Source organism: Cyanistes caeruleus, chromosome 4, assembly GCF_971803275.1.
Source record: "Cyanistes caeruleus chromosome 4, bCyaCae1.hap1.1, whole genome shotgun sequence".
NCBI lineage: Eukaryota > Metazoa > Chordata > Aves > Passeriformes > Paridae > Cyanistes > Cyanistes caeruleus.
This window is the reverse complement of record NC_141704.1, coordinates 47,854,559-47,878,658: the sequence shown is the minus strand read 5'-3', so window position 1 is coordinate 47,878,658 and position 24,100 is coordinate 47,854,559. Positions and strand designations below refer to the sequence as shown.

The 24,100-nt window shown below is 38.5% G+C and overlaps 1 protein-coding gene across 4 annotated transcripts; it reads right to left on the bottom strand.

Moving 5' to 3' along the window:
* Positions 1 to 898: 898 nt before the first annotated feature.
* SAXO6 (stabilizer of axonemal microtubules 6) lies at positions 899 to 23,539 on the bottom strand. 4 transcript variants are annotated; one of them, XM_023931841.2, is made up of 15 exons: positions 23,075 to 23,521; positions 22,100 to 22,205; positions 19,468 to 19,820; positions 18,932 to 19,048; positions 16,881 to 17,021; positions 15,305 to 15,438; positions 13,082 to 13,181; positions 9,985 to 10,023; positions 9,452 to 9,627; positions 8,781 to 9,062; positions 6,864 to 7,009; positions 6,647 to 6,741; positions 5,498 to 5,738; positions 4,392 to 4,460; positions 899 to 2,207 (listed from the first exon to the last, which is right to left on the bottom strand). In XM_023931841.2, exons 1-15 carry the CDS (start codon positions 23,228 to 23,230, stop codon positions 2,101 to 2,103), a joined length of 2,262 nt encoding a protein of 753 aa, XP_023787609.2. In that variant the 5' UTR covers positions 23,231 to 23,521; the 3' UTR covers positions 899 to 2,100. The 4 variants fall into 4 exon arrangements, with proteins under 4 accessions (XP_023787609.2, XP_086740591.1, XP_023787617.2 ...); XM_086884465.1 differs by lacking the exon at positions 23,075 to 23,521 and adding an exon at positions 22,650 to 22,750; XM_023931849.2 differs by lacking the exon at positions 9,985 to 10,023 and having other exon boundaries at positions 23,075 to 23,539.
* Positions 23,540 to 24,100: the final 561 nt, after the last annotated feature.

The window sequence follows — 24,100 nt, the reverse complement described above, 5'->3', positions numbered from 1 at the left end:
CACCTAAAAGTTGGCTACAGCTCCACCATGCTATTCTTTCTTCCCCAGGCTCCAGTCTGCAAAGGTCTAAATAACTGCTAAAATCAGGACATTAATTTTAGGCCACTTACAATTAAAATTAGTTTGACTTGTTTTCTTTATCACACAATTGTGTGCATCTAGGTAATGAAACCATTTTTCTTCAGGCTACAGTAAAAATTGGTCAACAAGGTCACAGCCAAACTTCATGTGCATCAAATGGAGATGGGACTCTGCTGGCAAATTTTACCAGATGGTTAAGAACTGCTGTGATACCAGAACATTAGGTGTCAGCTCAGCCTTGCAAAACAGGAAAATGGAATTAATCAATATGGGATCATGCAAGTAAGCACACACTAAATTGCTCAAAGAAGCTGTGCTTCCTAACCCGTCTTCAAGTACTACAGATTTGCTCACTGATTATCATGGATTTGGAAATCCTTTTTTCTTTCACTGTTATCTGCCAGAGAGCAATGACACCAAAAGTCAGATAAGGAGAATGTATGGGATCCAGTAATTTTTGAGTGAAGGAGAAAGCTGGTGGCTGGTAATTTCATTTCCTTTCACCTTAATGCAACACACACTGATCAGCACTAATTCACCTTTAAATCATTGGTCGGGGACTGACCCTTTGGGCATTGCAGCCTTTCCAGCCTGTGTAGCAACCATCTGCTTTGAGCCACCATTTAAAATATCTGTAGTCAGTTATGATTTCTAGTGTCAACACATCTAGCTTCAATAATTACTCTTTCTGAAGATCAGCTCTGAGGTAACATCTTTCTTAAGTCCACAGATATTCCAGCTGAACAGGTGAAACGGAGAACTAAACAGATTAGTGCCAATGTAATAGGCTCTGACAAATTATCCAGCATAACTCAAATACAAGCAAAGCAAACAACCGTTTTTATTTTCAGTAATATGCATACATAATTACATACAAAATCAAAATGCAAGTGCGTACAAATTTCAAGTTGTTCTTGTATAAAATTTTTCAAATTAAGTAGTATTAAAACCTGAAACCACACACAAAGAACTAAACTGCTTGCTAGCTACTTATTTCCTCTACTTAATCTTAACTTCTCTGCATCACTTGGAAAGATAAAATGAGCTGTCTGATAAATCACAAACACTTTTCACTGTGACAGTCATAATGCTGTCTGTCCCCCCAAAACAGGAAACTAAGATAAGAGCTAATTAAAAGATCAAAATCAAGAAAAAAACTTTCTTCTGAGTTTCCTTAAAGAAATCACTAATCCTAAATACCTGAGTTTGAAGGGGAGCTGGGGAACACCACTGGCTAAGGTGGCTGAATTGGCTTTTTCTAGAGAAGCTGAAATTAACACTAAACATGGGTCTTAGTCTACAAGACAAGCATTCATATCAGTATAGCTGACAAACAGCAGTACTGTACACTTTGACCTCTGACAGTCATCCTAGCCAAAAACCAGTGGAAAATGAACAAACCATAATGCTTCGCTTTTCTTAATTCTAGAGTTAATGACACTCTATGTTAGTGTCATAAAGAAATTAGAATTTTTTGGTAAAAGGCTAAAAGCAGTAAAAGTAACTGTGTTACAGTGCTGTGTTATGTTGACAATTCATACAGTGATATAAACACATATACCACAGCTGCCCTTAAGATAACTTGATAAAATAAAGCAACTGAGGTATTTGGTGAAGGACAGTGCTGCCCCTGAATACTGTTCCAGGTTGTACTGCAGGACTGCAGCAGAATACCTTGAAAAGTCACACATAGATTCCATAAAAAAATAATTATCTCAGTGTCAAAAGGTGCCACTGTAAAAAAAAGTAAAGCCTCACAAGGCTGTTGTAACATAGTGAATTAAGACCTAACTCTCAGATATAAAGAACATTAATTTCAACATCATAAGTTTAAATATTTAATTTTCAATTGGAATGGCAAGTCCTAAAACTTGGGCCATATCAATGGTAAGTGAAAGGATGCTGTGTGAAACCTACAATCACAATTTTTTTAAATGTACATTACAAGCTATACAAAATATTTGTATATTTGCTATACAGCAATTTAAAGAATAGTTTCTATACAACAGGAAGGAGAGGCTATGCCTTGCCCCAGAAATCCTTCCTCTTCTGAGCTCGTTCCAGTATCTGAGATGCAAGAGAACTCGATGCTGCCGAGCGAGCAGAAATCTGAGACAACCTGTCATCTGTGGAGAAAGCAAGAAGGGAAGAAGTAAATAGGAAGATTAAACATACATATTCAAACACAGCTGACATTTTTTTAATTTTTTTTTATGCCCTCTTTCACAATGGATGCACCATAATACAGTTCAATTTGATTACTTGGCAACTGACATGCTAGAGAAGAACTTCACAAGGAAGCCTCTAGTATGTTAGGTAAGTTTACGAGAGTTATGTGCCCCATCTCTTGAGAAACTCCAAAATGAGACCCCTGTGTTTACCTGGGAATTGCCCAATTCTCAAAGTCATCTGGGTCTCTACTCTCCTGTGTCAGAAGACCTCAGGAATTGTTCCTCTGCCACTGAAATTTATATAGACTAGACTTTGGTAATGACATATTCTTGGAAGTAACCCACTGCTTCAAGCAAAGCAAACAACCTTAGAATAATATGACCAAAATATCAGAACCCATGTTGCCAAAAAAGGCCTTTCTGTGCCAAATCCAGCTAGTGTGCCAAAAGCTGATAAAGGAACTTTAGTCTTTTGTCTTCTGAAGAAAACAGAAATTTACCACGAAGAAAAGAAGAAGCAGGCTTTAGAAATAGACTTTTGAAGGGCCTTCCTTTTGAATACAGGGTTCAATTCACACACAGTGGAACACCTAAAATCAATCAGTCTTGATGTAGATTGCCTAATAAAGCATATTATAGTTCTTTGACAGGATTATTAAAATGCTGCTACAGGTCAAGATGCTCTCTATGAAAAAGGACCATAATTACACCCATTCTCCTGCAATAGTTTAGAAAGAAGTGTATCACTAGCTTCCAGACCCCTCACCAACCAAAAGAAAAACAAGAAAAAATTCCTCAACGCAATCCAAACAGCACCAGTATTCTGTCAGTGCTTGAATTAATTTTCAGCAGAGTTTCTAAATTCTTAAAATACAGTGATCCTAATAGCCTGTAAAAGGATCACACACTATGTGTAACAACTATATTCCCATGTATGAGAAAACTGTGAACTGCGCTTCTGCAAACTGACATGTCATTGGAATAACTCCCAGGTTTGTACCTGAACAAATATGGGTATGCAAAATATCTGTGAGCTGGCACGTTTTACCTGTTTCTGCAAGTTCATACATTACCATTCAGCTCACAGGGAAAAATAAAACAGAAACAGCAGCTACAGCATTTAATCTGTGTGCAGCAATCTGTGTGCAGCAAGCTGCAGAGTACTACAGGATTTTTGCATGTTTTATGCAGTTGCACAGAAGCTTGGCTGAGCCATCTGCACCACCTATATATTTTTCAGCCAACTGTAATGAATAAAACAGAGAATCAGCCTGAACCCTGGTTAAAACCCAAGGAGCAAAGAAGCCCCAAGGGGTACAGAAACAAGCTTTTGGTTGTTCTGGGGTATAACTATAAATAAACTGCAATCAGATATAAAACTGCTCTGCCCATACCCTGAGCTGAACCAAACACAGATGATTGCAACCAGCACAGCACCACACCAGACCTCAGACACCACACTAAGAAAAAGTGTATGGCAGATACAGTGCCTTTGGCTGACTCATGCTACTGAAAGAGTTTATTTGTGTTTGCCCACAAAAAGGCCGAGATGCAGCTGTGCAATGGCTGCTCTGATAGATTAACTTTAAAATAAACATTAAAAAAACAAGGCCAAAACAGCAATCAGAATAGCAGCATGCCATAAGCACCCTAACACACTTTTTAACTAACATACCCATTTTATGTTGCACACCTGAGGCTAAAGTCTCACATGCAAAACCTTAAAGTTTGTGGTATCTTTAAAGTTGCAACCAAAGTTACTCCAGCTGCAATTTGGGATGTGTTGCAGTTTCCTTTAGTTGCTATCAACACAAAGGCTTAAAAATGTGTGGGCAGGAAACTATTTTAGGTATGGAACTAAGCAATCTACAGTAACCATATCAAGAGCCACAGTGGTCTATCAATTTTCAGCCATATTTAATGGTTTATTCATATTACCCTATACCTTCATATTCATACTTCAGATTGCACGGTTGAACATGTTCAAATTATTTTGATGAAAATATGCTGTTATTACTCAGGCAAACACATAAACCAGTATTACTTACTGCATTCAGAAACATATCACATTCATGCAAAAGTTAAAATTTATTTAGGTTACATACATGATATATGATAGTACTTTGGGACAAGAAATACCTTCATCATTACGGTTTCTCTCCCGAAGGGGCAAATGGAAAGTTCTCACTTTTGGATTGCCAAGATTCCCTGTGACAAAAAGTCAAAAGGCACAGTTTTGAATCATTTCAAAACAGACTAAAGATAATATATCATTTTAGAACATTTAAAAATCTTATAACATTATATTCAAAACAAGAGTCTTATAAATTCTACTAGCCTCCTTTACCCTAAGATGAGGTAAAATGACCTTGTCCCACTGTATTCTTCTCAAGACATTGTTCTTTGGTACATGGTACAAGTCACGTAATGAACTGCATTCAAGGTGCAGAACTATAAACTAGCACCAATTCTAATTTTTCTGAGGAAATTCTCTGAATTTCACCTTCCCACTTAACCTGACAACTGCTTGTTCTGTTCTAGAATGGAAATACTACTTTTTGCTAGCCTCTATCATCAAAGGACCAAGAATTGTGGGACCTTAAGCAGCTATGAAAACTTTCTGGAATGGAGACTAAGGGGACAAAAAGTCTTTTCTTTACATCCCCAGTACCCTTAAACATTGTTAAAAACTTTTGAAATGCTTCAGTACAAATCCCTCCTCAGCCAAGAAAAGGTTTTTCTCAATATCCAATAAAGCTTCTAGAGATAGCTTTTTAGTTTCCTTATCCTCAAAAATAATTTTAAGGAGCTTACATCTCAGAAATCCACAACTCTTTCAAAATAATACTGCATCATAAAGGTCCTACTTCCACACTGCAGTTAGTAATTGCAGCTGGAAAAGTGTCACACCATCCAGTTGCAGTTTAAATATTAAAATTCACAGCTTTTCACACTAAACCAAATTATTCTCATGAGTATTTATTGAAATTAATAAAGCAAAATCAGACAACAAACTGATCACTGTAATACAGTGATAGTAGTGGAATCTGAAACGAAGGTGGGTGTTGTGCACATTTCCTAAGCAAGACTAACCAACCATTTAGTTAAAAAGCTTTTGTATATAAACAGCACATTCTTTGTAGATACTGTAAGGCAGCAAGCTCAGCACCTCTTGGCCTGAGCACTGCACAGTAGTCATTCACAGCCAGCATCACTCTAACACAGACTTAAGAAACAAAACCCACCATTATGCTGGAATTCTGGATCCTTAAGAGTCCCTTGAATACGATGAGAGGGACTCCAGCAAGGCACAGAGCAGCTTTTTGCTGACTTTGAGTGCTCTTGGTGGGCTGAAGCAAGAGGAACTTGCTCATCAGCAACCCTGTTAGGAGGCCACTGATCCTGTCTAAGCGGCAGAGGATCCACAGATCCCAGCCCAGCAGGTGCAGAGTTCAAGAGTGAAGTGGCTTCCATTTTCACATCGGGCTACAACATAATAGAAAGAAAAAAAAGGAAGGATGAGAAAAAGCACAAAACCACAACATCTCATATACAGCCTCCAAGTATAGATCCTCAGACATGCAGCAAATGTTGACTTTACACTATTATACTTCTCATGCAAGTACTCAAAGAAAATGTATTCCAAGATTGTGATTGTAAAGAAAATCTGTTCCTAACAAAATTGTTGAATATGGACTGAAAGTAATCTAATCAGGCCAAACCAAGAGCACATTTTCTAAAACTATCATTTTTTTTAGATTTTACAACATAACCAGCTCCTCATGTAATTGTGTCTGCTTCTATACAGAACTTACTACAGAGGATGTATGCAGTTAAATGGTAGCTTTCTTTGTAGAATACAGAGCAAGCACAACCTGACAAAAAACCATCAAAATTTTGAGGATAACTATTCCTAAATGTTTCTATTTTTCTTTTAGTAACTATGCAAGCTGCAAAGTAAAAGCAGCACAAAAGTCAAGAAAAGGAAAAATGAAACTATTATGGCACATTAACCTATCTTTTACATAAGCACCCAACCTATCCCTCTTGAATTTCTTCTAACTCAAGCAATCTGGAGTTGTCCCCTCTGTCAGAGGCTACAATAATATTAAGGGGAAATCCTACTGACAACCTTTTTAATTTTCTGTAAATGCATCCCATGCATTTAGCCAAAGAAACCAAAGTGAAGCATATCTAATCTCACTCAGTAGCCTTAACTCCTTTGTCTGATGCCCCAAAAAACTATTTATTCAGACGCGCTTTTTTTAGTCACAGATACTGACAATTTTAAGCAAATAACAACTCAAGAAAAAGATTGCTTAAATAAATTATTCATTATTACTTAAAAAGTGCATTCCTAAAATTCATAATGGTAAGTCTGTTTTCTGGCTCACCTGGAAGGACCTTTTTTCTGTAGAGTTTGTTGCTAAGTTTCGCTTTCTCTGAAGTGAAGACTTTAATTTAGGAGCAGACACTAGATCAGTACCTCCTATTGTATTGAAAAAGATGAAAAATGCTTTATTACATTAAAAAATCTAATAAATTAATTCAATTTTGTGATCTTTTTATTTAGTTCTTGAAATACTGCTTTGCATTTAGAAGTGTTTTTACCAACAGCTGGGGTAGTGTGACCATGATGAATCCTCGGGGTTCCTGCAAGAGCTCTCAGCTTCGGACCAGGATGCCTGCTGCCTCTCTTTGAGGATACAGAAGAATCTGACACAGCTGCAGAAGTGTTCAATACTAAGGCATTCTCACTGAAAAAAATGAGTAATGATTACAGGATTAGCTAAGGAAGGACTCAGGAGTCTTGCACTCAAGCTTTCTGTTTCCAATCCATTCCTACAATGAAGCGTAAGGTGAAACAGTTAAGGCCTTAACACCCCAACAGCCTGTAGCTAAAGCATTTGCCTGCCAAGGGGAGCCCTGGATTCCAGCCCTTAAGCCTCAATTTTCTGTATTTTGAACAGTCTCAAGCTATAAATCCTGTCTCCCTCTGTTCTGAAAATCCCTGAGCATATTGCTGCACAATACAGAGGCCCAAAAGGAGGGATGGAAAACTTTGAACCCAGAAGAACTTTGAACATGGTTGCTTGCCTTTGAGGTGGGAGTGTGGGTTTGACATTCTTCAGCCAATGCAGTGGAACTGAAGCCAATTATCCCAAATTTATATAACTGCTATAGCACCTAGGTTATAAAATATATATAATATGATATAAATCTGTATCTCATACATTATGTATGTAAATATAATAAACATCAGCACTACCACTTTAGTCTTCTGCCTCAGGTGCATTTCAAAAGGAGGTAGTGCTCCTCACAATGTGTAGAAACCAGATTCTAGCAGCACATGATAGACACATCTTGGCAAAGAATTCCTCATTTCTAGCTCTCAAGAAGGGGTAAATGTAAGCATTAATCTGCTCTGCGTGGCTGAGTCCAGCACACACACCAGAACACGCAGAACCCCACTGCAAGATGACAGTCTAGTTCATAGATGTCTCTGATTGACACTGTAAATTTTCTATCTCTATCTACACAATTAAAAAGAAACTTAGAAAGGTTTCTAGATGATGGCTTTGAAAGCCTGCATTTAATATCTTTTGGAGTCTAACATCTAAATTTATTTTTTTTGCCTGGTTTGAACACACAGTATTATCCCAAATGGATATAATTAAAATATTAATAAATTAAATTTAAATTAATTTAAAATTACAGCAAATTACAGTTTCTTACCATTCATTAGCCCTGCAACACCAAAGATAAAATGCAATGAGGAATATAAAATGTGTAGCTGGCATGGTTACAAGGGTCAAAGCTATTCAGAATTAAATGTCTATCAAACTAAAATATTGTTCTACTAAAAAAGGTATGGAAAACTAGCACAGTAAAAAGCCAGAGACTTCTGAAACTAGATACAATCAGGATCTCTCAAATATCAAATACAGCACTATGCACATATTGAGCTGATCTCCCACTATTTGTGTATACCCCTCCATATATTTCCCACCTGTGCTCAGTAACATAATCACCAGTGATTACTGGGTATTAGTTATTTTTTTCTCCTAAGTCCTTTATCTTTGTCCATGAAATTTTTTTAAGAAAAACAGATGCCTAAGTACATTATTAGCATTTATCCTGTCCTATCAAATTCCACGCTGTCAACTTGAAGCAAATTGTGAGTTTTAATTTTCACTAAACTTGGCTGCTGTATAATGAACAGTCTGTTCTAAGAGGCTCATATTGCCTATTTCGTAGTTTTGGAGGAAAACATTAGAATCATTCACGAGTCTACAAACTTCTGTCTTGCAAGTTAGAAATGCAGCATTTTCAATGACAGGTCCATTTCCATCAACCAGCCCAGTGTCTTAAACCTTCTCATTCCTTATCATACTGTTCAAAACAGAAGTGCTACCACAACCAATTTACACTCTCTTACATACAAAAACTATTTAACCTACAAGTTTCTGACCTGTTAAGAGGAAATACACACACACACATACACACCAAAAAAATGTTCAGTTTTACCCTTCAGTTTTCTTATCCTCTTTAGCATCCTTATTGTTTTCTTCTAATTGCTGGACCATGACTGCAGCCTGTTCATCTGGTTTTTCTTCCCCTTCCTCTTCTGTTGATTGTTGATTTCCCCTTTCTTCAGTACCTTCTTGTTCATCCCAAACTAAACGTCTTTTGACTGGAATGGTTAAAGCATCTGACATGTCTTTCCTTGTGCCGTCCTGATGTGACTGTTCTCTGGAGTCAGGTTGCTGTAGCACTTCAGGGCTTGATGCAGCCTCTTTTTCAGAAACACTGGGTAAAAAAGAAGAAAGTAAGAATTTTGTATCACTGATTTGCAAAATATACATGTGTCTATAAAGAACACATTCATCCAGTTCAGTGCTTTGTAAGAAGTACAGCTCAGACACTAAGAAGTAGTACAGTTGACGTGATGAATTAAATTGCCACTACAGTTTCATCTGATGCTTAAGCACATCCCATTTTCAAACTAGATTTTATGAAGACTATTTCTACATTACCATTTCCAAAAATGCAGTGTAAATTAGGGCTTTATTTTCAATTTAAACAGCAAATTAGATTATGAGAAGTTCTCAGAAAACAACTATTTCCATACAAGCCTATATTCAGCATTTTGCTTAGTTTCAAAGCTGCAGATTAACAGGCAGGAATGAGGACCTTACCTGGCAAGATCTAGTGCTCTGATGTTGTTGCTGATTCCTTCTTCTGAACTGGAAGTTGAGGACACATCCCAAAGACTGTTATTATCAGACAGGATCTGATTGAAATGGTATCGGGAGAAATGTGTTCCCTCCACTCGTTGCCTGTAAGCCTTTGCTCTTTCTCGAAGCTCTCTCACCTGCACATCAAGGTTTCAAAAGTTTCACAGCTGTTTAAACTTCACTGTTAGGCTACTATAAATATTTGCATTAGCTACCGGCAGCTAGAAGAGAAAGGCAAGTTACTCATAATACAGGGCCAGCCACAGCACAAACATTGCATGCCACAGTAAATGTAAGAAGAGGAAAGCAAAAATATTCAGTAAGCACATATTCAGTAAGCATGTTTGAGCCATGAAGCCAAAGCAAAATTGCCAATTATTCATTCCATGAGCACAAAAATTTCTGCAGTAACTATGAATAAGTTTAGTGCTAGATTCTAGTTTTTCCATCAGCGCTCAGACACAGTGCTCCAAACACTGAAAGATGCAACCAACCTCCAGATACCACATGGAATTTAGGGTGTTTTGAGATGCCTAAAGAGAAGAATACAGAGTTATTTTTAAATTTCTTATTTTTCCTCTCAACACTCAAGAGTGATATTGTTATTATCACCTTTGTAACACAACTTCAGTCTAAGTAAGAAATTAAATACTAAAAACCTGTCAACATAGCTCTATGCTGCCTCCCTGAGATAAAATAAAAAGCTCTCAAACAAGTACAGTCAGCACTGGCACTCCACCAGTTTTTTTGCCAAGCTTAAGGAAATTAATTTTGATTTCTAAACATCAACACTCAAAAATGCATTCCCCACTAATTTATGATAAATTCAAATCACCAGATCTATTTGTATGTCTAAGACTGAGTTTGTATGCTGCAAACACTGCAACTGTCTCTAGCTACAAAAATATTAGTGAAAAGTTAAGATTAATACAAGAACTCTGGGTGTTACTGTATGCAAGACATAGTATCAAAGTTATTCCTTCTAGGCTATCAGTAACTGCAAGAATGAGATACAAAACTGTTCAGGCGTCAGTTTTACTCCAAAACTATGGAAGTGGTAACCTCCCCTCTTCAAACATTATACACCATCATTTTTACACTTAAGACCACTTAAACACTTGTTATCTTGTGTCCTTCACCCAAACACAATTAAAGTGCAGGGAGAAAAAGCAAAACCAAGAAGTTTTTGCTTAAATTATTAAAAAGAACTTTGTGCTATCATGTGGATTTTGACTTACTAAAAAATGGCCAGCAGGAAATAAGTATTTTGTCAAAGAGCAGGAAAGTAATACTGGCATTTCCTCTACCACATTTTCAATGCTTTTCTTTTTTATTCTTCCCTCATGATAGATTTCACATCATTCCTCCTGCAAGGAACAGAGTTAGTGGGCTAAACTCAGCTAATCCCACTAAAAGTAACTGGATGCAGCAGATGGATATCCAGCTAACATCCCACAATTTGACCCACTAAACTTCCAAAGAATAGCCCATTAAAAATATATGCTTGTCATTTTCAAAGAAAAATTTTAAGTTTGATGTGCAAGTGATTTACTGGATTACTCACTTTAACTAGAAGAATAAAAATTAATTATGATAGCCAGAACAGAAGGAATGTAAATCCAGACCAACAGGGTACCGCAGGGGGAGGAAGAATACTAAGTCTCCAGCGAATTGTGAAGAAATACAAAGGACAACCATCTCCTTCAGCGAAGCAGCAGGCAGCATTAACTCAGCAGGACACAGGCCCTAGAGAGTTCTACTGTGATTATGAATTGCCCACATTAATTTTTCAAAAGCATAATTGGAAAATACTTTCTTTTTGTTCGACTGCTGAAAAGCACCCTTAATAATAAATGGCAGAGAAGCAGACTACAAGTCACTACGGCTAAGGTGACACCAGGATTCCATTATAGCATTTGCCTGTTTGGACTCAGAAATTCTGAAAGCCTGTTTTGAACAGAAATTCACCCATGTGCCAAGTAACTTCTTTCTAGTTTCCTGCAATTCCCTCTTCAGCAAGAAAATCTCTGTGGAAAAGTCTGATGCACTCAAAATGTATCTTGACAGTGTGGGAAATCCTTGATTTTTCACATACTCTAATGAAATGCCACATGTAAAGTTGAACATTCATCTTCCACTTGCAGTCTCTTCATTCTTTCCCTCAACTATACTGCAGTGACTCCTCCCAGCTGACTGTGCCACAAACACACTGTATCCCAAGGCCCACCCTTTAGTCAATTGCTCTTGAAGCTGAGCACTGCTCCTTATTGGTTTAAATGCTTCATGATGCAACATCAATAAATTGAAGTATTATATGCCAGAAAAATGACATAATATTCTACAGAAACATTCAGTATACCACTTAGGCTGCATGCAATAGTTCATAACATTTTGCAACCTTTTCAGTCCTCTAACATCCTCCTGAGGCTGTTTACACTGAATGGATTATCTCATGCATGCGTACATGAACTCTAATTATGAATCACCTCACACTTTAATATACTTTAAACATTGAGATCTACTTCTCTTGCATATTTTGTATGTATTCTATAATTATTTCTTTTTGCTTTAAGGAAAATTACTTCCTAGATTAAAGCTAGCATAAAAACACAGAACTGAAAGCTACCACACTACTGCAATTCTCAGAGAACCTTATTTTCAAAGAGAACCTACATTCTCAAAGCCCAGCACCCTTGAACCATTTCCTCCAGTTCTACCTCCCACATCACCATGGACCAAACTGATGAGGAAACTCACATTTCCAAGTATTTACCACAAAGGCAGCAGCACAGTGTCTCAAAGGTTCCCTCAGTCAGCTAGGAGAAGACTATGTCAATTCACTGGAATCAAGAGTTGCAGAGCTAGCTCTAGCAGTTTCTTTGCACACTATTAATGGTTTAGATTTCCTTGACTAATTCAGGAATCACACTTAATAATGCTAAAAAATGCTGTGGGGTGTTGAAGCCACTTAGCATTTTCATAGTTCTGTCAACTGACTTCGTATACAGTACAGTATGGATTGCAGTTTCTGAATAAACTACAATAAAATACACTGACTGAAATTTGCAAGAAAATTTTTCAGTTTTACATTGCATATGACAGAATTCAGCTGACTGCTTTTAATGGATTCATGCATGGTAAGCTAACAAACTGAGCCTGACTATCAAGCCAACTTAGGCTGATACATATGCTGTCCTTTTCACTGCTATTCCCTTGGAATCTCCTATCATTCAGCTCTGTATTTTGAACACTTCTGCTTGTTACAACTGGGCTGATCATCAAGAATAACATTAACTATCACAAGAGATTCTGTTCTGAATGATCCTGATTGTACGGGAAGAAAAACTTCTCCCACACTTTGAAGGTCACATTAGTATTTTTTTTTTAGTCTCATCATCTCATTTTTTTTCTCTCTGTATTATACTGACTTGTTAGAATCTAATTGTCTTTGTATACTCACCTTTGGGAATTTGAGTCATTAGCATTACAATTTCAAAGCTGTATCTTATAAATACCACAATTCAAAGTTTTTGCACCTAAAAGTCAAAATACAAAGCATACTCAGGCTTCAGATTTTCTAAGCATACTCACCTCATTGTGAGCTTTACTCTTAATACGAGACCAAACTCCATCTTTGTAGAAATACTGGGCTGGAGACAAAAATTTTGAGCTATATTCAGTATTCATCTTCCTAAGAAATCAAGAATGAGGAGAGAAAAGTTTGATACCCAGAATACTCTTTAAGAGCACTTTTAAAGTTACTCAACCAGCATAAATCTACTTGCACCTAAATGCCAGTGAGACACAAAAAACACATGCACAAACAACTCAAACCAAGACAACTAGGAAAGCTGTGAAAAATACTCATTCACAGTTGGTGGTCCTTCAAGTAGTTACTCCTATCATTTTTTCCTAGCAACACTTCCACCAGAAGCTTTTGCCCTGACAGCCAATAAGCAGAGCATAACACACATATCAGCCTCAATTACTTCAATGCAAAGTGTGAGACCTTGATTTAAGTCACTGATGAAGGTACAATTAAGTAAAAATGCCTGGTTTGGCATTAATGTGTCTGAGACATTTCCTCCTATGAACTCCACTTTAAAGGCGCTCTGCATATGGGTGGGGTGAGCTGCTGGGGCTAGAAACATCTGACTGCCAGAACACTGGTCAGTATAATTCATCTATGTCCTAGAGACTTTGATCTTCAGCAGGCCTCAGTACTTGAAAAGATGGATTCATTCTTCCCTTCTGCCACACACATACAAACACAGAAAAATTAAGATTGTGGAACCTTATAGCAGGCAGTAAGCAGTACTTCGAGTCCTTAAGCACCGAACTGTGGATGTATCAGCTTAAATCTAAAGATATTTTTGGATTTAATCATGCTTCAGAACATTACCAACTTAATTTTAATATATTCAGCGCAGGGTGGAAAAGCCCTATTTTTCAATCCTTCTTCAGAAATAGGTCATAAAAGCCTGAAGTCAGAGAATAAAATGAACATTGTGAAAAGAAAAATATGAAGGTCAAAAAACCCTTTATAATCAAAATTTCTCTCAATATGTCCCTTTCTTTAAAACTGACAGAAATCCTTCACTTTTGGTTGTAAAACCAATGGATTAGCACAAAAAACAGTGTTGTGCCTTGATCCCAGTCATTCTGCTGCAAAAGCAAGCCATGCATTGTAACACAGCTTGCATACAAGTATCAATCCTGGCTGCATATTGAGAACTTGCACATTTTGACAGCTATTTGTCCAGTGATTTTTTTAAGAGAATTTTGTCTTGTGCTACTACACTGAAGGCATAAGAGGCAGAAATTTGCCCTTAGATGAAAAGAGCCCCAGCAAATGATCAAGAATTTTTCGTATTACTCACTACAAAATTGACTACAATCTGCTGTAAAGAGTAAGGAAACCAAATAGCTAAAGGTTTAGCTATACTATATCCACTCACTTTTCCATAAACCAATTTTACTTCATAAAATTTCGGGTAATCATTTTGTAATCAACTCCAAATATCCAACAGCATTCAGACAGGTAAGTCTCTTCTCCCATCTTCAATCTAATGCCTTAACACTGCCACAAAGAATGAAAGCAATTGCTGGGGCATGCATTAAGCACAAACACAGTGAGTAGAGATGGATTGATCTATGCATTTTAAAGCCTACTTCTTGGCCTTTATTGCTCTTGACATATCTCAGATGTGTATGAAATGGAAATAAGAGTTCAATTCTTGCAATGTAGGCATGTGGCAGAAAGAAGAAGGTATTCTGATAGCACTCAATAACATACAATTTCACTTCATTTCCACACTTGCCAGATTACTCTGAACAGGACAGATTTCTTTTCTTTACCTCATGTGTTTACTTTTGTCACTCAGGTACAAAAGGCCTTACAGACCAGAATAAGCAGGCATCAAGTACAACCACCATCATTTTAAGGTGTGGAGTGGGCACAGTAGGTAAAGAAGTTTGAAAGGTGCCTACAACTTCCAAAGCACCTGTTGAAGTTAAGCATCACCACTGCGCTGATTTTACTTCATTCATGTTGTATTCATTAATACTGCTATTATTGCATCACAAGGTTCAACTGGAGTGGTCACAAAGCTCCCACTTCCACTTCCCAGAGAAGAGGATGGAAATTAACATCAGGTTTAGATGTACCCACAAGCAGCTCAATCTCAGGGCTGCAAGGGACATTTGCCCCTGCAACTGCAGCAGGATGTGGTGAAAGGTCCATAGTCCATCGTTCTAAATACCGGGCTGCTGTACACCTACTCACTAGTCTAGGTTTTCCTATTTTATACATACCCACGACTTGTATGTAAAGTGAGGGGCTTTGGACTGATATGTTGCTTATTATTTTGTTTAGGATGTTTCTGTTCTGATTTCCCTTGTTTTGCTGCATCTTCTGCTGGTTTTTGAAACGGTTCTTCCCTCTTACTCTAAGGCAAAGATAATTTTAAAAATACCATATTAGCTAACAGTCTGAAAACCCTCATACTTCTTTTGACATCAAGCACTTGCAAATACTTAATTTTAGTGTTTGCTGTTTTGAATATTTAATACAAACAAGAATACCACATTCTTTTATTAACACAAAAATAAACTAGCAAAATGCCAAAGTTAAGATTGAGTGCAACATTCAACTAGCTAGATGATTCATTTTGACCACTTTACAGAATTAATTCAACATGAAACACAGAAATAAAATATTATCTACACATTCTGAGTGTAGAAGGCAAATTTTAAAATATTTATTTTGTTTTATAAATGTTTAGATTGATTTGTTTGGGTTTTGCACTAAAGATTCTCTTTCACGATTATTGCATTCTTTCTGAAATCCAATGTATGACTTCTGATTCTGACAGAGATCTTCACAGATACTGCTCGAATTCAATTTAAACAAAAAATAAAAAAAGTCCACCAAAATCCCCCCCAAACTTTTTCAAGATATTCATACGAGATGAGGTCCACATAAATGCTTCCTGAAAGCCTCAGGCCTTTCAAGCTTTCCTCATATCTACTTAAAGAGGCAAAAGGGCACATAAAATTTCTCATTCCCAGATGGGATTTAAAGAACTGGGCAGGTCTGAGTTCTAAATGATAAAACCTCCAAGCTAACAATCCCCTCAGAAGTACCAATGAGTTAAGCCAAGGCACTGCATGTTAAGTACACCTTTTGCTCAGCAGTGGTGCTAACGAACACCTTGTTTCACAACGCCCTTTCTGTTCTATCAGCAACAGAGATGGGTAGTGAGGAGACTCAGATTAACTGGGAGCATCACACAGCTGGTACAAGCCAGGCCAGAAGATTCCTAAAAAACCAGAATGACAGATTTTTGGAACAGGTCCTAAGGGAGCTGACTCAGAAAGGCAAAAAAGGAAGATGTATGCCCAGTGGAAGCAAAGTCAGGTGACATGGAAAGAATACAGAGACACTTCTTGCCACTGTGGGAAGAAAATTCACTATCTCTGATTTATGATTTTCAAAGAGTTCCAGACCTCCCATCTAGCCCTACTGCACACCAAGATACAACACTGCCACCAATCAGAGGATAAATCAGAGATTTATATTGCAGAAACTATCCTAATTACTAAAAACAAAGTGTCAATTTGAAACAACAACGAAAAAAATCACTGCAAAACTCAGAAACTTAAAACTTTAAGCTGAAAAAAATGCTGTACAGAGGACCCACTACAGAATCCCCCAAAGAGCAGAGCTGCACAGATTTTCAATCTTTCACAGCAAAACCACTACTGAGTCCGGTGTCACTAGCAACACAAAATAAATTCAACCTACATCTACCCCCATACAGAATAGATCAAATCTGCAGAGGTACTGCTAAAGCTTTGCTTTCTGGGAAGTATTTACTTGTTAACACACCAGAAATTCTTTGTCTTCTGAACCACCTCTCTCTTGTGGACTCTTAACAGGAGACCCTCTGGAATTTCTCTCATATGCAGTTTCAGAAGTAATGGCAGGAGGTTTAACCGGAGGTATAGATTTCTTTGTGTTGCAAATCAGCTGCGTGGGAGGAAGAAAACAAAACAAAGAAAAACAGTGTGATTTGTTCACCTTAAGGCTAAATTTTCAAAATCTGTTAACTTATTCACATAAATACACTAATATAAGAGCAGAGGGACAGTCACCTGTACAAATACAGCATGTGTAGACTAATGAACTTGTAGGAGAAATTCAAGAAAAATTTAAATACATTTAAAAGTGACTAAGTCAGAGTTAAGCCTGTGATCAAACATTGTTCTTACTGAAGTTTACTATCAGAGGTTTTATTTATTTGTTCACCTTCAGATCTGTATGTAGGATCTGTTTTTTTAAAGGCATGTCATAAAATTTCCATTTGTGTCCTTAGTACATGTCCTGTCCATAAGTAACAAAAAACTATCCTGAGTTTTAGAGCTGGATGCTTAGAGCTTGGGCAAATTAAAATCCACTCCTTTCCAACTAATTAGTGTTATAATCAAGATAGTAGTATTATAGTATTATAAATCAAGGTAGAGAATTCAGCAAATATGTGGTCATGTATTATCTCCTCATGAAGCTCAAAATTTCAAGACAATACCATGTGTGAGAAGCATGCATTTTCCATAGAACTGCTATGAGAATTTAGGTCTGACTTATAATCCAACTTGGACAACTTTGATATTTTCACAGAATCTCTTCAACGGAAAGGGACTGTCAGTAGTGAGGTATATTGTCAGTCATATCATATATGTGAAGATCATATTCACAGTCATATCATATTCAGTGTATTCACAGTCATATCATATTCAGTGAAAAATAATAATTTGTTAATATGTATAATTTTTATCATTAAATTTTCCATAAGCTACTTATCCATGGATGTATAGTGCCTATAGACTTATTCTCACTCTTTCCTCTTCTGTGTAAGCTGTGAAAAAAAGGGTTTTTTCTGAAAAAAGTACAATGCTCAAAAGCATTCATAATGAAATTATCAAATTGATTGTACACAATCAAATGGAATTCTCTTTGACTTTTTCCGTAAGGTGACTTTCTGAAAACTGTCTCTTCCTCAAAACGTCCTTTCAGGTCCTTTATACTACTGGCATCATTTCAGTGAGTTTCCATTGGATAAGGGGCTGCTGGGAAACATATCCTGCAGTAAATCCACCTGCTTGGTACTCCAACAGAAAAAGATAGGATAGTGACTATCTTAATTATCAACACTGATTGCCTCTGAAAGATGTTACTGACCAAATCCACCACCTGAGGATAAAAAGAGCACACCATCTCTAGTAACCCCACTAATGTATATGCTTCTAGTGAAGAAAGAGAAGACAAATGCAGGGGTGCCAGTTTTACACTGTAGAATGACCAAAAGACTGAGTCTCCTAGGTCCTGGTCCCAGTAAGAGTTAATTGAAAATACAAAGCAGTCTCACACTCAGTTACTCTTTATGATCTCACCAAAAAAAGCAGCATTTTCAACCCTACAAAGCCCAAAAGCTCATGAGATATATTAAAACATCACAAGAATATCTTAAAATCAGAAAACTCTACTTTGAAATGTAAGCTGTTCTCATGAAAGAATAAAACATTAGAGAGACACACCTTAGGGCTTAGAAGTGTATGTGCACAGAGGTGGAGACTGAGAATAAGAAACTGGGGCAACACAGATAAATTAATGCAAACAGAAGAACAGGACCCTGTTAGAAAGAACGATATACAAGGCCTAAGGAGAACAAATACTTAGGCCTGACCACAATAAAGAATCACATGGAACCAAATCAAATTTTGACACTCTTTTGTATAGTGACCAAGAAAAATAAATGTAACAACATTAAAGTTTGTAGTTCCCCCACCTAAAGAGCATAAAAATGAAATCTTTTTGAAAGAAAAACTTTGCTGATACATAAAAGAAAGTATTCATTTGCTTTTTGGATTCTATAATGTTACCTGTTCAGCTGCAAGTATTGGTGACTTCTCATGAGGACTCTTCCAGACAAACTGGCTTTGATATTCAGAATTCCTGGGGATATTTATGTCTGCATTTCTCTGAAGTGCTCTGTGAAACTAACAATGAAATAAAAAAACAAACAAACAATGATTGTTTCCTTTCTTACAGTATTTTGCAACTTCTTTCAACACACGCTTCCAAAACAATGGTTTGGGTTTTGATTTCAAGAACAAAATGGATGTAAAGTACATCTTCTCATTGTAGAAATTGCCCCAAAAATCTATATATATTGGCTAAATCCTTGTTTAATTGAAATCAGCAGTGGTGACACATTCTGAAGATGCAAATGAAGAGCAAATTCTATTAAGTAGCACCAAAATCTCATCTCAAACATACTGGTCTCCCAACAAAGAAACTACAGGAGTATAAACAGACAAAAACAAGGAAAGAGTTTGACATGACAGTCTGAGCATGTGTGTGAAATTACTGTTAGTAATTTTTAGACTGGTCAATTAAAAAAACCCTATTCCCTTACCCCATTACCCATTTTTTCTGATTCCTTTTTTGGAGATGAAAATGCTTCATTTTGATTTGGTGGAGCTTCTGAGGGTGGTTTCTTCATGTTGTTCTCTGCAAGGGCAAGAGCTATTTCACCACCAGAATCTACCACATGTGACTGAACTTTGGGGGGGAGTCTGAGTCCTTCTGGTGTTTCAAGCTTTTCCTGATTCACATTATTGTTGTTGTGGTCAGTGTGCAACTCTGTAGCTTCCGTTTCCAACACATCATTCAAATCGCAATCTGCTGTCCATTCAAGGGACTTCGAAATCTGTGGATTATGGTAAGGTACCCTTCTCTTGGAAATGAATTTTGGTTCTCTCGTGATTCCTGAGAAAAAGCCAGATTAGATTTAATAGAAACATTCACTGAAGACATAATATCATTCTGTAACAAGAATAAACTGGAAGTTTATCATATCACTGATTACTAGAAAGCTTGGAGCAGTGACAGACTATGAATTATGGGCATGGCTGTGAAATTCTGTGTTCTTTACTATCTGCAAGTGACTTTCCCTTCCACTAAACAGACAGGAACATGGTGCTCCAGAACCATGTTGGATTAAACCCTATAAAGCAAAAATGTCCACAGGACAATCCTGTGCAAATTGATTCTGGGAGCTGTAAAACAAGAAAACTAATACATATAGTGAAAATAATGTGGTTAACACAGGTACAAAGCAACCTGTGGGGAGAACATATGCTACAAGCACTTCTCATTACACATGCACAACACACCTTGCTCAACAGGTGTTGAAGCAATCACTTCCCTCTGACTGTGACAGATCTCTATCCACTTGCAATTTAAGACCATCTCAGATAACTGACAACTTTTACAGTATGAACACAAAGACATTTCCAAAAATAGAAAAATACTTTGTAACAAAGCTAAGGTATCAAGTTACTTTAAGAATTGCTGGCCTTTACACAGACAAGTGAAAATAAAACTATCACACCATTTTAAGAAGTGTATTGAACAACTGAACACATCTGAAGAGGAAAATCATACGAGGGAAATATGAATCCACTTCAAAGTGCTCAACTGTGACAGAAGAATTAGTGAAAGCTCCTAACTGGCTGAAAGAAATATCTTCCACAAGACAGACACTCTTATCCCATGATGAAGCAATGCAGAAAGAGAACAACCTGTGGTAAAAGGTATACAGAATGTCTGTATGTCTGACTACACATACAGAACAGGAAAATCATTCCAGTGGTAAAACATTAGAAAAGTATCAGAAAGGCACTCCAAGCACCTGCAGCTGTCAACTTTTTCCTGTAATGTTCCAAGTGATTCCTAAAACTGCCAATTATATCTTTCAACAGGAAGAACCATAAGTAAATTACCAGCAACAACCCGCAAATCCTATGAAGTACCAAGTGTGACATTTAAAGATGTGGGTGCTTAAATGGCAAGGAAAGAGGTGGGAGTGAAAATTAACACACATGTAGAAAAACTACAGCAAACTGCATAAAACCACCATTACAATGTGAGAAAGAGGAGAAACTGCTATATTGCTCAGTCCTGAGCTTATTGCAAGGACTGTATAATTTGCAGTTCAGTTTGACTGGAAAATAAGTATAAGTTACCATTTTAAAAAGAAGTTAACATGCTTAGACGTTTAAGTGTTTCAGAACTCATGACACTTACAGTCCTCAATATGAGGTACCCATACACAGACCCATGTGCTAGGGAAAGCAAGATTAAAGAAAGATGTATTTTGCAGTAATGGAAGAAAGCATTGATATATCTAAATCATAACCTTTAGCAAGATTCAATTGCTTATTTAAATGTCTAGCACCTTGACTAAAAAAAAACCTATTGCCAGTAGTCAGTTCTTAATTACAAGGCCATAATTTAGAACACTTATTATTGTAGGAATGAATGTATTGTACTCCAATTACACAAACTGCATAGAGCAGTTGCAGTGAACTGCACAAATGCTTTTTTCCTCTGCTTTGTGTCACTACAATAATTATTATTTTTTACTACTCCTTTTCAAAGCACTGCAGGTGTCATCACTCTTCAGCTTACAACTCTTCCTCAGTTCCCTACAGGCCTTTCCATCCAACCACTATTTCCTTTTCCTCCTGCTTTCTATCCCCACATTTCCCTGTCATGATAATGCCTACAATTCTTAAATCCTACCCTGCAGTACGGCAAGGTTTTCACTGTAGTGTCTGACCTTCTCTTTTAGTTAGCTGTACCTATTAAGTTCATAACAACTTAATCTCTTTTTAAAAATGGAATTCTATTTACTATTTCCATACATCGCAGATAACCCAATCCCACCCTCAACACACCCTACATGGGTTAGCACTGCACCTGTGTTTCATGTCTTAGCTTACGCTAATGTCAGAAACTGCTTTTTTTCCAAGGTTTATATAAATATCACTAATTGAAAAAGAAAGTTTCAATGCAGCCATAAAGAATATGGAGTTCAAAAAGACATATGACATGGTAAATGGTGACCAAGACTATACTTTTAATTTAATTACGAAGTGCACAAACTGTAAACAGCGACAGTTCACTGTGGCCAAGCACTCATCACAGCGAAACTTTCCGGACCTAGGCTGCAACCAAGGGGGGCAGCTTCCAGGGGCACTTACCAAACTGATCCGACCGAAGTCCTGCCCACAAGGATTTCTGCTGCTGGGACGGGCTACAAAACTCTGGGCTTCTCCATCTGAAGTTTCTCTTGTATTCACTCAGTCCCTACAGCAAACAGAGAGGAGTCTTGTCAAGCCACCGGTGCAAATCCTGCTTCACTGCTCCTGCCGGTAACAAATCTCCCAAACGGGGAAAACAACAACACGCTGCTGCAGGATGAGCTAAGCTGGCAGGTTGCTCTGCATCTTCCTAAACCTACCCCCGTCGGAGAACAAAAAGTACTGCTGAGAAAACGCGGAAGCGTTAATATAAAATTTCTAAAAACCAAAAACATGTGTCTTATGTCTTCAAGTGAATGGCTTCAGGAACAAACACAGCCTGGACTCGCCGTCACCCGCACGACAGAGCTCGTTCTGTCTTTACTGCCCGGTGCCGTAGCGCAGGGGCCTTCCCTCTCCCGCTACCCCAGGACCGGCCGCAGCCCCGCTCCTGCCGCCCCTGGGCCCGGGGCCGTGCCCGGCCCGCCGAGCCCGCTCCCGTTCGGCTCACCCTGAACCGCACGGGCATGGTGGGGTCGCGGCCACCGCACCGCCAGGACCCGGAGCCCGCCGCCGGCCCGGCCCGGTCCGCCTCCCCTCAGGGCCCGGCCCGGTCCGCCTCCCCTCAGCTCGCCGGGCGCCTGCGCGGCCGCCCCGGGCGGGCGGGGAGGGCCCGGCCGTGCCGCTTCCCCCGGGCCCGGTGCCGCGGCGGGCTGGTGTCGGCCCGGTGTCCCCACTGAAAGGCTGATCCCCGGTAACGGCGCTGTGAGGCCATCTGGGGAGGCACAACGGGGAGGCACCCGGTGCTCATGCATTGCAAGGCCCGAGGGAACTTGGGCGCCTTGGTTACAAAAAAAAAATCACGTGTCCAAGCATGCAGCTTTATGTTATTACAAAAATAGCGTTTCGAGAAAGGGAAAAAAACACGTTTCCTACCCTTCTGGAGCCTCTGCGATGGCGTGCCAGCTGCCGGTTCGCCTTCGCCACCTCACCCGGCCTCGCCACCCGGTCAGGAGATCCTAATCCACCTTCTTCTTCAGATCTTCCCTCGGGGCTCGCTTTTCTCACTGCCTTCCCCCTGCTAATCTCCATCCTGGCCGGTTTGGACTGTGTCACATTAAAAAGAATGGAGAGGGTGGTAAAAACCAAAACGTGCACAGATGGACGTGCCGCCCAAGAAGAGCCCGGGCTCTCTGTTTACACTCCCCGTTGCCCGTGGCTGCCGAGCCTCCCCGTGTTCCCTCCCCGAAAGCCTGTGCTGGGGAAAGCTGAGTCTCCTCTGCCTCGGCAAAGCGCCCTGCCAGGCACGGCAGGAGTGTCAGTGCCAGACACTCTCACTCAAGCAGAGTTTAGGTCCGCTGGGACCCCGTGTAACTGGTGAGCAACAAGTTTTTTGTCTGTGTGAGAGCATCAATCTGTAATGAAAGGCTTGCGAGCAAAGTAAAATGTTCTGCGATGTCAACAGCAGCGGGGGGAGCAGAAGAAAGGTGCTGTACTGATAGTGTTTTCAAGTTCCATGCATCTTTATTCGTGAATTTCGAGATCAGGACAATAATGTTGCTATTATTTACTTGCCGATTACACTTGAAACTGCTAGGTCCACCATATAAAGTTGGTTGTTTTTTTATTACAGTGATTTATTTTGTAATGTTCAATCGGGTCTAGTTCAGTACATTTTCTAAAGTAATGTGCGAACTCGCTACAGAATGTGAAAAGCCAGCTGGCAAAAATACAATGTTCAAAATACATATTCCAGGTTTGCCAGGAATCTTTCCTCTTTGATATGTATGGAAGCCAGGCCAGACATAATTTCCATATGTTTTTAGGGTGTTTTTCAATTGTCAAACTACAAGTGCTTTTATAGATGGTTTGGGGCTGGCTGAATTTGGAGATGGATTTGATTCTTTATTGCAGAAACATAGTAGGACACCATACCATCCTGACATGCAGACTTTTATATTT

What these genes read in the sequence shown, in the direction of transcription:
- SAXO6 (XM_023931841.2), bottom strand. Translation starts at nt 23,230, where the DNA reads ATGGAGATTAGCAGGGGGAAGGCAGTGAGAAAAGCGAGCCCCGAGGGA. An exon ending in ACTTCGGTCGGATCAGTTTG is followed by an intron (nt 19,821 to 22,099) that starts GTAAGTGCCCCT and finishes GCTTTTTCTCAG; the next exon opens with GAATCACGAGAGAACCAAAA. An exon ending in AGAGTAAAGCTCACAATGAG is followed by an intron (nt 10,024 to 13,081) that starts GTGAGTATGCTT and finishes TCTTCTCTTTAG; the next exon opens with GCATCTCAAAACACCCTAAA.